At 45.6% G+C, this 12602-nt stretch overlaps 1 protein-coding gene across 13 annotated transcripts in view; it reads left to right on the top strand.

Annotated features, from left to right (window-relative positions):
• srcin1a (SRC kinase signaling inhibitor 1a) overlaps positions 1-12564 on the top strand; it is a 60945-nt gene extending 48381 nt beyond the window's left edge. For 6 of the 13 annotated variants that reach the window (XM_088357607.1, XM_088357608.1, XM_088357612.1 and 3 more), the window contains 14 exons: positions 67-168; positions 381-508; positions 826-846; positions 1377-1537; positions 2536-2711; positions 3541-3671; positions 3822-3969; positions 4066-4369; positions 4445-4709; positions 4897-5036; positions 5226-5375; positions 5675-6403; positions 7352-7465; positions 9323-12564. In XM_088357607.1, coding sequence (XP_088213733.1) covers positions 67-168; positions 381-508; positions 826-846; positions 1377-1537; positions 2536-2711; positions 3541-3671; positions 3822-3969; positions 4066-4369; positions 4445-4709; positions 4897-5036; positions 5226-5375; positions 5675-6403; positions 7352-7465; positions 9323-9712 — 2959 coding nt within the window. In that variant the 3' untranslated portion in view covers positions 9713-12564. Of the gene's footprint in view, positions 1-66; positions 169-380; positions 509-825; positions 847-1376; positions 1538-2535; positions 2712-3540; positions 3672-3821; positions 3970-4065; positions 4370-4444; positions 4710-4896; positions 5037-5225; positions 5376-5674; positions 6404-7351; positions 7466-9204 lie in introns of all 13 variants that reach the window. The other 7 variants (XM_088357611.1, XM_088357610.1, XM_088357605.1 and 4 more) reach the window with 7 other exon arrangements.
• The last annotated feature ends 38 nt before the right edge of the window (positions 12565-12602 follow it).

The raw sequence follows: 12602 nt of genomic DNA, 5'->3' as shown, positions 1-12602 counted from the left end.
AACCATCTCAAATGTGCAGACACCTATATGATGTTGAAGTTGACTTGAGATTGGACACTCCGACAGGGATCATCGTCTGGAGCGCATGGAGGCCATGGAGAAGCAGATCGCCAGCCTGACCGGCCTGGTCCAGAGCGTCCTAACCAGAGCGCCGGACAGTGACAGCACGTAAGACCATCTCGGCTCCATTATGGTTTGAATAGCAGATTTACACAGTACCTGAAGTATTTATACTCCCCTACGTGAGAAGACGAGCTAATGACGACATTTAGTGAGCTTTCCGGACACAAAGCAGGCGATGCAAACGCCTCGTTACTGTCCGGTGTTGCATTTAGAGTGAGCACTGTAATGTGCTTGCCCTCTGGCCGTTGATCCCTCAGATGCGGCCTGCTGCGCCTCTGCATGATGGCGGGCTGCCCCCCGGACCAGGGAGCCGACTTCTCACGGACATTACCTTTCTCTTCCAGTGACAAGACCGACACCAACAGCGACGGCTCCGCCACTGGAAGTGAGTACCGCAACGGTCGAGGGTTGGGAACTCGGACACCGCCAAGTTTTGTTTTTTAGTTGACACATCTTACGACTGACTCGAAATGGAAAACTCTTTAGTACCCCAAAGTGACACTCAAATGTCTCATTGGGCTGAAGTTCACCGGATCACTTAAGTGAGTTCATGAAGCAATTTTCCCACCACTACCTGATTTATCAGCTGAGAGCTGTTCTAATTCCCAACAGTCAAATCCAGTACGATTGTATTTGAGAAAAAAAAAAAAAACAACAACAACTCCCTCTTACTACGAGTAACTGGATCTTTCTATATTCCAGCAGGACGGCTAAAGAAGAAAGGTAGTTGCCATTTCATTACTCCTTTGCCCTCCTCTCACCTCCTGTTTCGGGTGTCTTCCTCTCCAGAATAGTGCGGACCCCCTCCCTCGTCTCCCTTTCTTTCTGTCTCGAAATATCTGCTTGGTCCTTCAGGGGCTTTCACGGTCTTGTTTGGTCTTAGATGGGACACTGTCAGGAGACTTCTCTCTGTGCGCGTGTGTGTGTGTGTGTGCATTTTTGGGAGCAAGCCGTACTCCCACAGCGGTTTGTTTAAGATAAGAGCATGGTTATCCCCCCCCTGTGTGTCACTACTGGGCCAACTAATTGCACCTTCGAATGGGTTTACTAATAGCATGAGCTCAAATATCTCCAGTGGGCCATTAGGGCTTTGTGGGTTTGCTCAGTTACACGCTGTGCACACTGTGTGTGTACGCGTGGATGTGTGTTGATTTTGTGTGTATACATATAGTGTAACAGGCCAGTCGGTGTTAAACCGAATGACTTGACCTCACCGTGAACCCTGGTTCCCCCTCCCTCCCCGTGATTGACAGCTCACACGCCGTCGGCCCCGCTGGCGCTGATGCCGCCGCCGCCGTCTAACTCGACGCCGCTGAACAACGTCAGCCGCCTGCAGATGCAGCTGCACTTGCACGGGCTGCAGCAGAACGCCAACGACCTGCGCAAGCAGCTCGGACAGTTGCGTAAGACGCAGGTACGGTCAATTATTCAGAAGACGGCTTTTAGGATGATGCAGTTGGACGGCGCCGATTATGATGTACTGCATAAGCGATAAAGACCCTATGCAAAGTATGCTTATCTTCACTGCAATTGTTTATAATTATCTATATTGATCATTAAGACTTTTTTAAATGATCTATTATTTATTTGATTTTTTTTAAATGATTTTTTTTTAATTGTGAAAATAGACGGACAATAGATTATTCAATCATTACCTCCCCCCAATTTTTTTTTATTTCAAATAAAATTACATTTTAATTTTTACATACTAATGATATGTAGATTTTTATATCGTTGATTAATGTGAATTATTTATTTATTTTCCTCGTTCATTGTCATGGCATCCAGAAAAGAGGCAGGGCGTTTCCTCTGCACCTTACGTGTCACCCCGCAGCTTGCATTTGACAAGCGGCTTATGAATTATTCAACCGAGACAGGGTACAAGATGGGGGTTCTTCTCCAGTGTGCACTTATGTAAATAATATCAGCGTAAATATTTGTGAATATTTGATAAAATATGATAATGTGGTCTTCTGTTTCGACGTATCCCCGTGGTGGCTTTGTAGCAGGGACCACACGGGGTCATCCGCAATGTGAGCGGTGTTGTTTTACTTCCTGGAACATGTGGCTCATCCATAATGCATCCTTCCTCCCTTACCAGGTGCTTTCATCTTAGAGTTGTATTACACACGCTGGCTCGTTACAATTTTCCATTCATAACGTCGAGGAGGAATTTCGCACTTTGTAAATTTGCCACACCCTGTGGTTTTTTTTCTTTTTCCCCCCCTTAGGGCATCCTCAGTGTGGGCACATGCAAATTAGTGCTCGCACGGTTGCTATAAAAACAAGTTGTGAGATTTGCCCTGAAAAAAAAAGGCAGCATTATGATATAAAATGAAAACTTCTTCTCCCAGCAATTTTATTTTGTTTTAGAATTTCATAATGTTTTTCCCCATTTGGTTTATCTGACAGCTGGAGAACCAGGACTCCATGCGCACGCTGCTGAAGCGTACCGAAGCCGAGCTGAACGTGCGCGTGGCCGACGCCCTCCGCAAGCAGGAGGACCCCCTGCAGAGGCAGCGCCTCCTGGTGGAGGAAGAAAGGCTCAAGTATCTCAACGAGGAGGAGCTCATCATTCAGCAGCTTCAGTCAGTACCAACACACACACACATCTGGTTAATCATCAAAATGAGATGAAAAAGCTACTTTTTGTGCATTTACGACAAAGTGCAAATTCAAGTGAGTCACGCGGCGGCGTGGCAGCGTTCTGATAAAGCCGGAAGCGTAATTAAGCCCGACTTAGCGCTCCCAGATTCTTATTAAGATGTGAGGTGTTAGCGACTAATTGAAGCTCCTGCACGGGCAGAGCTGAGAGCCACCTTGAGATCTCTGCATCAGATATGCGCCACCATGTTCTCTGAGGTAACAGGACCCAAATTTAGCCCAAGGCCAAAAGCAAGGAGGATTAGAACGCACATTCACATGTGTTTTAATTGTCTGTGAGAAAAATATCTACTAAACTTTGCAGAGGGTTCTCACAGAATAACCCATAAAACTATCTGATTTCAGCAAGACAAAAATGCAATTGTATAAAGTGTGCTATAATTGCTGACTGTTGGAGTCATTTGTCTCAAATTTGTTATTATTAAGACCCCTAAAAAGTGTTTTAATTTTGGCGAATCAATTTGTCTCCTTTAACCATTTATTCAATTTATAAACACATGAAGTTGATCACAATCTAAGCACTTCTGAATTCTACTGTAAACATTAGTTCAGATTTGTATTTGCCCCCGTGTTCCCTGGAAGGCACCAAAGTACTTTTCCAAACTTATTAATTCCTGCCCACGCCGCTCCGGTTCAGCTGGCCGCAAAACCTCTGCAGAAATTGCCAGCCGATGGAGCGAGTTAATTGAAAAAAGCGGCGGAGCGGCGAGAGGCGGCCCGCATTCATCTTTATGCACGTTTCCTCCCCCTCAGTGACCTGGAGAAGTCGGTGGAGGACATCCAGAAGGAGTCGTCCGTCAACCACAAGCTGGTGAGCGTGCAGGAGTTAGAGGAGAAGACGGCCGTCCTCCGAAAGTTAGGCGAGACGCTCACCGAGCTCAAGAGTGAGTCTGACGCCTTCGGCGTGACTAATTAAGCGCGGCGGCGCCCGTTCGCCTTTTAAGTCTCCCACTCGCCGTCTGTCAAGCGCTGAATCACTCATCTCCGCCAAAGAGCCGAGTCAACTGAAGTTTCTTCCCTTGCGCCCCACCCAGATCAGTTCCCCAGCCTTCAGAGCAAGATGCGAGTGGTGCTGCGGGTGGAAGTAGAGGCGGTCAAGTTCCTGAAGGAGGAGCCGCACAGGCTGGACGCCCTGATGAAACGCTGCAAGACCATCACGGACACCCTCAACACCATGCGCAAGTATGAGATAGAGTTGAACGTGGATCTGGAAACAATCCATGTCTTGGGTCTCACAATTTGACGATGGCGATGTGTCTGATTCATCCTCCCTCCAAGGCAAGCCAGCGATGGCGTGTGGAAAAAACACGAGGACTTCACCTCGTCCAAGCACAACGAGGAGCTGAGGAAGTTCCCGGATTTCGATCTGCCCACCAGCCCGCCGCTCGCCATCAACGACCTCGGGGGAGGAAACAGCCTGTCCAACTGGAGCCCGCACACCAGCCTCTCCCGCCGCCACCACGGGAACCCGGCGGGCCAGCACAAGGACAATCACCCGCCCGTCCCTCACAAGGGCAAAGCACTGGAGGAGCTGGAACGCCGAAGCGCTGCTGATAAAGCCTTGTCCGTCGAAGTTCGCCTGGTAGGAATCAATTTCGATTCCCGTCCTCTTATCATCGAGGCGAGGCTTTATCGGCACCATCTGTCGTCTTCCCAGGCGGCCGAGCGGGACTGGGAGGAGAAGCGGGCCAGCCTGACCCAGTACAGCGCTCAGGACATCAACCGACTGCTGGAGGAGACGCAGGCCGAGCTCCTGAAGGCCATACCCGACCTGGACTTTGCCGCCAAGCAGATCAAGCCCGCCTCCAACGCCACGTCCTCGCAGGCGCCCCAGACGCCTCAGAGTGGGACGGCCACTCCCGAGCACCGCAGCGTCAACAAGCCCCTGCAGAAGAAGGAAGGCGGGTCCAGGCTGGGATCCGGTGAGCAGTGGAGCCAAAATCGTGTCAGCTTTAGAAGATCAAAGAAAAAAAATACTTCCAAGATGAAACCGCGTGCTAACCAATTTCTTGTTGAATAATTTCAACATGATAAATACAGGCTTTGAAGGTCTAGGTAGAGTTAGATTACTGTTTGATGATTGTCGTTTTTTTTTTCCAACCTCCACAGATGAGCTGACGGTGCCTCGCTACCGCACAGAGAAACCCTCCAAGTCTCCCCCGCCGCCCCCACCCAGACGCAGCTTCCCTTCATCACCGGGCTTGATCACCCGCAGCGGGGAGCCCCTCATTCCCGGAAAGAGCGTCAAGGTAACCATCGCCTGCTCCCTGAAATGCAATTCTTACTTTTTAGGCATGCTGTGGTTTTTTTTGATATATGTATATTTTATTTATTTAGTAACAATCACCATATTGAAGGGAAAAAAAAAAGTCACACATTATATTTTCAGTCAAAATTCATGAAAGTGCTTGAAAATGTGCTTCCCGTCTTGCTTTCAGAAATCCGACTCTGAGGAGGCAGAAATCCAGAAGCCTCACGTGAAACTGAGGCGGACGGTGTCGGAAAACCCTCGTCCGGCCTCCACGCCTCCGACGCTGTCCGGAGACAAGACAGACGAAGAGCAGGAGAAAAGTTCTGCCCAGTTGGAGGTAAGCTGTTCCGTTAATCTGACAAGCCTCACGCGTACTTGGACAGATGTGCTCGCCAACAGTGAGCACATGTTCAAGCGGCCGAGTCCGTATGTTCTCTGCTTCTGGCAGCGGGTGAAAACAGAGACGGCTGCGTTCATCCACATCATGGTGGATTTCCTCATTTTTACATGACCCCGTTGAGGATAACCCCAAAAAAAAAAGCATGTTGGATATTCACTCATCATCCTTCAGGGCAGTCGATCTGCTGTCATTGTGTTTCAATCCCAAATGAATTCAAGTGCTTTCCTGGTTTATAGGGCAGACCTTTGCGTTGCATTCCGCACATCATGTTGACCGAGTGTCCCGTCCGAGATGTGCCTCGTCGTTCGGTGACGCCGAGCGCTTCGCCCCCTCAGCGCGAACTGGAGTCACAGCGCTCCACGGACGTCAAACAAGAAGTGACTTTGCTCTTGACCGAACTGGAGATGAGGGCGCTGTCGTCCTTGGAGGCCCAGGAGCTGAGCGGCGCCATGGGAGTCATTTTGCAAACGCGCACCATCTCGGCGCACGGCTCGGCACTCTCGGAGGCGCACTTGAGTGAGCGGCCTCTGCTGCTGCTCTTCAGGGAGGAAGCCACGCTCAAGGACGCATACAGGCTCCTGCTTTCAATTTTGGAGATGTCGCTACCGCAGCCCAAACCCAGAAAAAGATCCTCGCCCTGCTCGGGCCAGCGGAGCACCTTGGTGATGGCTCTGAGGAGAGGCATTGAGACGGGGGACATGGTTCTGAAACTCCAACCTAGCACCGACACCCAAAGTCCATATGGAGATGCAAATCTTTCAACATCAGACCTCGCCTCCACACAGTCCAAACCAGGAGAAAACGTCCGGCAGAGTGCCTACAAAAGGCTCGACAGCTTGGAGGAGACCATTCGAGAGTTGGAGAACACTTTGCAGGAGCTCAGCGGAGGCTCCCGTCCGGAGGACGCCGAGGCCAAATCGAGCAAGAAGCCGCCAGTCCCACCCAAGCCGCTGACGTCGAGACAGGTTCTTTCCTCATGCCTCCTCGCCCGACACATTCTTTTCCTCATTTCCTCTCTGAGGGTCTGCGGGGAATTTCTCACGCCTCTGATGTCTGCTCCCCCATTGGCTCAGAAAAGGAAAGGGGCGGGACAGACACCAGACTTGTCTTGCGCTGTGATTGGCTCTTGGCTGCCTATCTGTACTTTCTCACCTCTCTCATGCTTTAAACTGACAATAAAAAAAACATTTCTTATTTTTTATTGTCCTTTCTTTGCTTCTATACCAAAACACTTTTCATCTTTGTTGTGCTGTGAAATTTCTACTTTTTATTGTGATATTTCAGTGATGCCATATTTTCTAAAAACTCAATCCAGTGTTCCTGTGGCATACGAATGCTCCATTTTTTAATTAATACCTTTTATCGTATTTTAAAACAGCTCTTGGATTGGATCTCGTAATTGGTCGTTTAAAAAAAAGAACAACTTCAACATAGCTTCACTGCCACTTGTGTTGACATGCGACACAATCACAGCATTCCCAGTTGCTGTGTTAGTGCCGCCTCCCACTCAGTGCCGGGCTGTCAAATTCAACTGTCACCAACGCCGTTCGGGATCTCATTTCCCAACGGCACGGCCGAGGATTTCAAAGTCCTCTCGCGTTGTTTCGTCATGGCCACGCTTGTCGTTGCATCACTTGATCCTACACGCTCTCCGAACGCTTACGACTGATTGTGTTGGAAGGCAAAAAGTGATGCGGCGTGGCAGCTTGTGAAGTTCATCTCGTATTAAGTTGGACACGGTGGCGACTTTTATACTGCGCCTCCTAAATGCTAAAATGGAAGAACTTCATTTAAGTGAGAGTAGAAAAATACAGACTAGTTTTACTGCACTTTTGAATTTATCTAAGATTTTCTGGTAAATTTCCCTTTCTGTATTAAAAGACTCATCAATTTCTCCCTTCTGTCTTTTCCAGGGCGGGAAGGTTCCGCCCGCCACGGCCCCCAAACTGAAACAGCTTCAGCAGCAAAATAGCACAGACAAGTATAAAGGCGGCAAGAGGGAGGACTTCCTGAAGACCCAGCAGCAGGTAGGTCCTTCTCAGGGGTGTGTGCATGCTGTGGTGACTTCACCTGCATGGTACCTCTCCTCCATTTTGTAGTAACCATAATTGCTGCCATCCGAGACAAATTTCTGTATTATGGTTGGAAAATGGCATCAACATTTTGATAGAAAAGGTTTGTTTTGGAAAAAAAAATGGACGCCCAAGCTCCCTTTCATTATCTAACATTTTTATTCTTCCAATCTTTTTACATTTTAGAGCTTGAATAATTTTATTTTAGTTTATACACATTGACTAGATTCTGTGCTTTGACGACAAACATCGTGTTGACAAAAAAACATTTTTGTCATCACCAAGTGAGGAACTTTCATCTTGATTAGCCATCAAAGTCGGCTCTTTGCCGCCTTGTTGATTTGATGAGACGGCACTCGGGTAATCAGCGTGCTTGACTTTTGAGATTGTGCTCATCTACCAGGATGCCATTAACTTTTTTTTATTTTTCGGTTTGACGTCAAAGATGACGAGCATCCTTGTGATAGGAACTACCATAGTAGGATACCATGTGGATATAAAAAAAATTGACAAATATATGAATAAATATATAAACATTGATAAAAATATATATTTATACTCTGAGCTGGCTGCTAGCCCGTATCCGCTAATGTTGGCTAGCGAGGTTTATATATTAATATATATTCTATATTAATATATACCTAATTAGGCCTAATATTCGGTAGCATACCTCTTTGAACGATACAAGTAAATAAATAAATACTAATGAAACAAAGGTTTGCCCTCCTGGGTTTTGTTCCCCTTTAAAATGAAATCTCAAGATGTGCAACTCATAGTAAATATTAAAATTCTTCACCAATTAGACTTTACGAGCTAGTAATCTTTAGCTGACACCACGTGGTTTTGGGCGTTTAGGTCCACAATTAGCTTAAAGTGTCCACTCGCTTTCTTTTCAGGGAGGCTTTTCAAATAGAGACAAAAAGAGAAACAGCAAGCTGTGAGTCGGCGTCATGCTGAAATAATGAGATTAATTTGACTTTCATGAGACAAGTACGGGAATCCGCTCGGCTCACGGCAAGGCTGGCGGGTGTAAATTGCGGCAGGCGGAAGCTCGGAACATAAAGGAGAGGAAATAGCGAGGAGCGAGAGAGAGAGAACTCGCTCACTCGTCTTAACATCATCATCATCATCCCGGATAATCAGAGAATGAAGAAGCGCTACTGGGATTTCTACCAATCCCATCTCAATCTGAGGGCACCGAAGTTTTTTGTAATGTCGAGTGATTTCTTTTTTCCTGCATAAAAGCACAAAAAAAAATATCCTTGTGGCTTTACTTGACATGCTTCAGTAACTTCCATTTCCTTCCCTTCAAAGCCATCGTGCATACTTAGTCTTGGTACCTTTACCGCTTGGTCTTGGTACCTTTACTGCCTCACTACTACTATCTTTTAACAAAAGGGATGTTTTCAAACATTGCCATCTAGTGGCTCATACATTCATTACATTGTGCCGAGTGCGATTATTTTGAACATTTTAATGCGTCCTCGTCATTAAAAGTCAAAATAAAATCGATGTTGGTCCTCATGTGTCGATGGCGCCAGGACCGTCCATCGCACATGGCTGGTGTCCGTCTGAAATAATGTGTCCTTTGTTTGTTCTGTTCCCCTCCCTCTTCCTCACCCGTCTTCCTCGCGGCGGCGCACCCCACCCGCCTCGTCAACGCACGATAACCGCCCCTCTTCCCTCTCCGGCAGTGAGCGCCTTGTGAGCATGTGTGCGCAGGCAACCTCCACTTTGTCGGACTTTGTCCATCGCCCTCCCCGACGTCTTCATCAATCCCGCTCCCCTCATCACGTGTCCTTTGACCTGAAGGGAGCCGCGACCGTTGAGTCGGCGATCCGCCGCAGGAGGGCGGAGGGCCCCACGCTGAGGGCGTCGCCCGGCCAGGCCAAGGCGCTGCTGGCCAGCTTGTCGGCCGCCGGCCTGAGCGCCGAGGCCCTGCTGCTGTCCTCCGCCTTGCGCCAGCACCGCCTCCTCCGCGAGCAGCAGCAGCAGCAACGGGCGTTGGCCTCTGCGGCCTCCCTGCCCTCGCCCAACAGCCGCTCGCCCTCGCCCGCCTCCTCCTCGTCACAGACGCCCACCGCCACCCTGTCCTCATCCTCCTCGCCCGTCCTGTCGCCCTGCTCACCCACGTCGCTCACGTCGCCCACCTCGTCCAAAGCTAGTTTGGAGGGCCTCAGCGGCTGCAAAAATGGACGCTAAGCAAGTGTCAAAGTGTCCCGTTTGGACCAGTCTCATGTGATTCTAGAGGCCCACCGAGGGAATTCTCCATCCAACGCACAAAATTTGACCTTCCTGCTGATCCCGTTTGGTATAAGCTGTTTGAAAAACGGAAAGCTGCAATAATCGTCACCACGTGAGTCAACTCCATAAACAAGTGCATCTCAATAAATCGGGATATGGTGGAAACTCCCTTTTCTACCATATTCAAATTTCTTGACATGCATGTGTGTTTGTGTGTAAGCTAATTTGTCATAGTTAAGCTATTTGGTGTTTTAACTCAAGCCGAAGTGGTGCTGTTTACAAAAAGTATTGGAACAGACATCTGAAAAAGAAAAAACTGAAAAATTGGATTGTACCATGTGAATCTTAATGGTTCATTTTAGCAAGACATTGCGGATGGTGCTAAATGTCAGTTTGTTTTCCCAATTCACAAAGGCATGCTCAGATGAATTTGCTGGGGAAGAACTTGAGAGCCCCCCCACCTCCCATATAAAATATTTTTTTAATTAAGTTTATGTTAGGCAGCAGCACATCTTAAATTTAAGATACAACTACTGAGGACAACTACAACACAGACGTCTATCTAAAAATGTTATTTTACATTCCTATTAAGACAATCATTGGCATCGCAACACCACCAAGCTCCCCCAAAGACAACATGCACACTTCACATTATTAATGCGTCGAAAAGGGCCAAGTCAGCACAACAGGTGTAATCCCTTTAAAAAAAAACTAAACAGCACCAGTTCAAATGTAGCATCAGTCCCTCTGCGAAGCAGCCTCATAAGCAGCTTATCGTGCAGACTTTTACACCCAACATTTGTTAAAGGACAAATATGCACATCAAGACTTTAAACGAGCGAGCAGAGTCGCCTCTTAATTACATTTTAATGACAAAGCACAACATGACGTCTTAACTCAATACGCTGTGTGTTTGTACGATTAGCTCAAATATCCTGCTCGTGCCTTGCTTGGTTTCCATCTGCACACTTTGTGGGCTTGCACAGACGATTTCGAGAGCCCCCCCTCCTTGAACCAGTCATTGAAATCATAGCAACTGCATGCAAATAGTAAATAAATGACACGCGTATTTATGTCAGTAATATGGACATAAAAACAATAATGAAATAAATATTACTTATCGACAAGTGCAGAAAATTCTGCACTGTATATGCAAATTAAAGTATATACCAGAAAACGACGCCCAGTGAATGCACCGTGAAACCGTTCCTCATGTTTGACATCATCACCATGACAGAAGAGCACACTTAGCACATTTTCTCAAATTTTGCAGATTAAAAAGAGGGAATTAAGAAATGCAGCAGTGACATTAGAAGCTAAACCTGAAGGCTCGACACGTTAGACAGCCCCCCTCCCCCTAATGTTCTTTCTACACTACTTTGGAGTGGGCATCAAGTATAAACTTGATGACCTATATATAAATATATATACATGTGTATATGTAAATATACATGTGTTTGTGTGAGATGTCAGTATATGATAGTATAGCTGTGAAAAAGGAAAACGTGTGATATAATGATATACATATTTATATATACAGTATATAGACTTAGACGATAAATGAGGATCTACTGTAAAATGTCACGACTGCTTCAGTTTTTATAAATTAACAGTGTGATCATTTTGTACAGATTTTTTCCTTTTCGCATTCCACCTTGAGATTATTTATTTACATGCGCGGGACATTTTTATTAAGACAATTATTTAAAATACATATCTGTATAGGCTGTGTAATATACATAGCTCCTTTTTTTCTAGGATTTCCTGAATGGACACGTGTTCTGTAATGTATGTATTAAGGAATTAGTGACCCAAAATATTATTTTTTGAAAAAAAAAAGTTTTCTTTATTTTCTGTATTTGTCTTTTTAAATTTTTTATTTATATATCTTTAAAAATCACCCCATCCTGTCTTTGCATCTTTTGGTGCTGTTGAAGGTGCGACTTAAGTACCAAGTTCGTAAAAGGTCACTTGATTTTAATGTTGCATTCGGATCTGCGCGTAAAAAACTGCAACACTGTTAAGCTAGAAAAAAAAAAAAAAGTCGGGAAAACAGAAGCACCATGATGAATCAACAATGAAGTATTTCAAGTTTTAGCTCTTTTTTAAATATCAATACATTGAACCTATGTGCTATATAGGATGTACTGTATAGTACATGTACTGTATTTTTACATGAATGTGTGGATGTTCCAACAGCATCACGAAGTAGAAAAAAACAAAAATGGTGTACATAGAGTCAGTCGTTCCTAGCCAGTCCAAGGAGTTATTATGTCCAAAAAGCAAAATGTATTAATTTATTAACATTATTAGTAGTCTAATGACAGGATCAGAGGCATTAAAACACCACAAACGCATGTATCGTCTCAAGCAATCGCACGATGCAGTTAAGATGATAAAAAAATATATAAACTAAGACGATGTCTATAAATGAATGTTTTCTCCAAAAATATAAAAAGAATTAAAAAAATAAAAGGTGTTGAAGTTGAGATATGCTTTTGGTTTTGTGTAAGACAGGCAGGCATGTTAGGTCGTGTGACGTCTGTCGGGATCGGGTCACCGCAACGCGGCCCTGAATTTGTAGTTAGTGTGACATAAAGAACAAAAAGTAACATCATAGATCTATTATAAATATATACATATATATATAAGAAAATTTAGATTCAATTTATTTAAAAAAAAAAAAGACTAATGATGCTGGACTTAATTTATCAGTGTGGGTGATATTATGTGAGGAAATGTGTGTGACAAAATGTTTTGTACATAATTTGCTGTGGTTGTGTGTCCAATAAAGTGCAGCTCCTCTTGTATAGTTTACTGATTGTTTATTTTTGTCTCTTTGTAGACC

Source organism: Syngnathus floridae, chromosome 17 (assembly GCF_059516105.1).
Source record: "Syngnathus floridae isolate MCC-2025c chromosome 17, RoL_Sflo_1.0, whole genome shotgun sequence".
Classification (NCBI taxonomy): Eukaryota; Metazoa; Chordata; class Actinopteri; order Syngnathiformes; family Syngnathidae; genus Syngnathus; species Syngnathus floridae.
The sequence above is the reverse complement of the archived record's forward strand: the minus strand, read 5'-3'. Positions and strand labels throughout refer to the sequence as shown.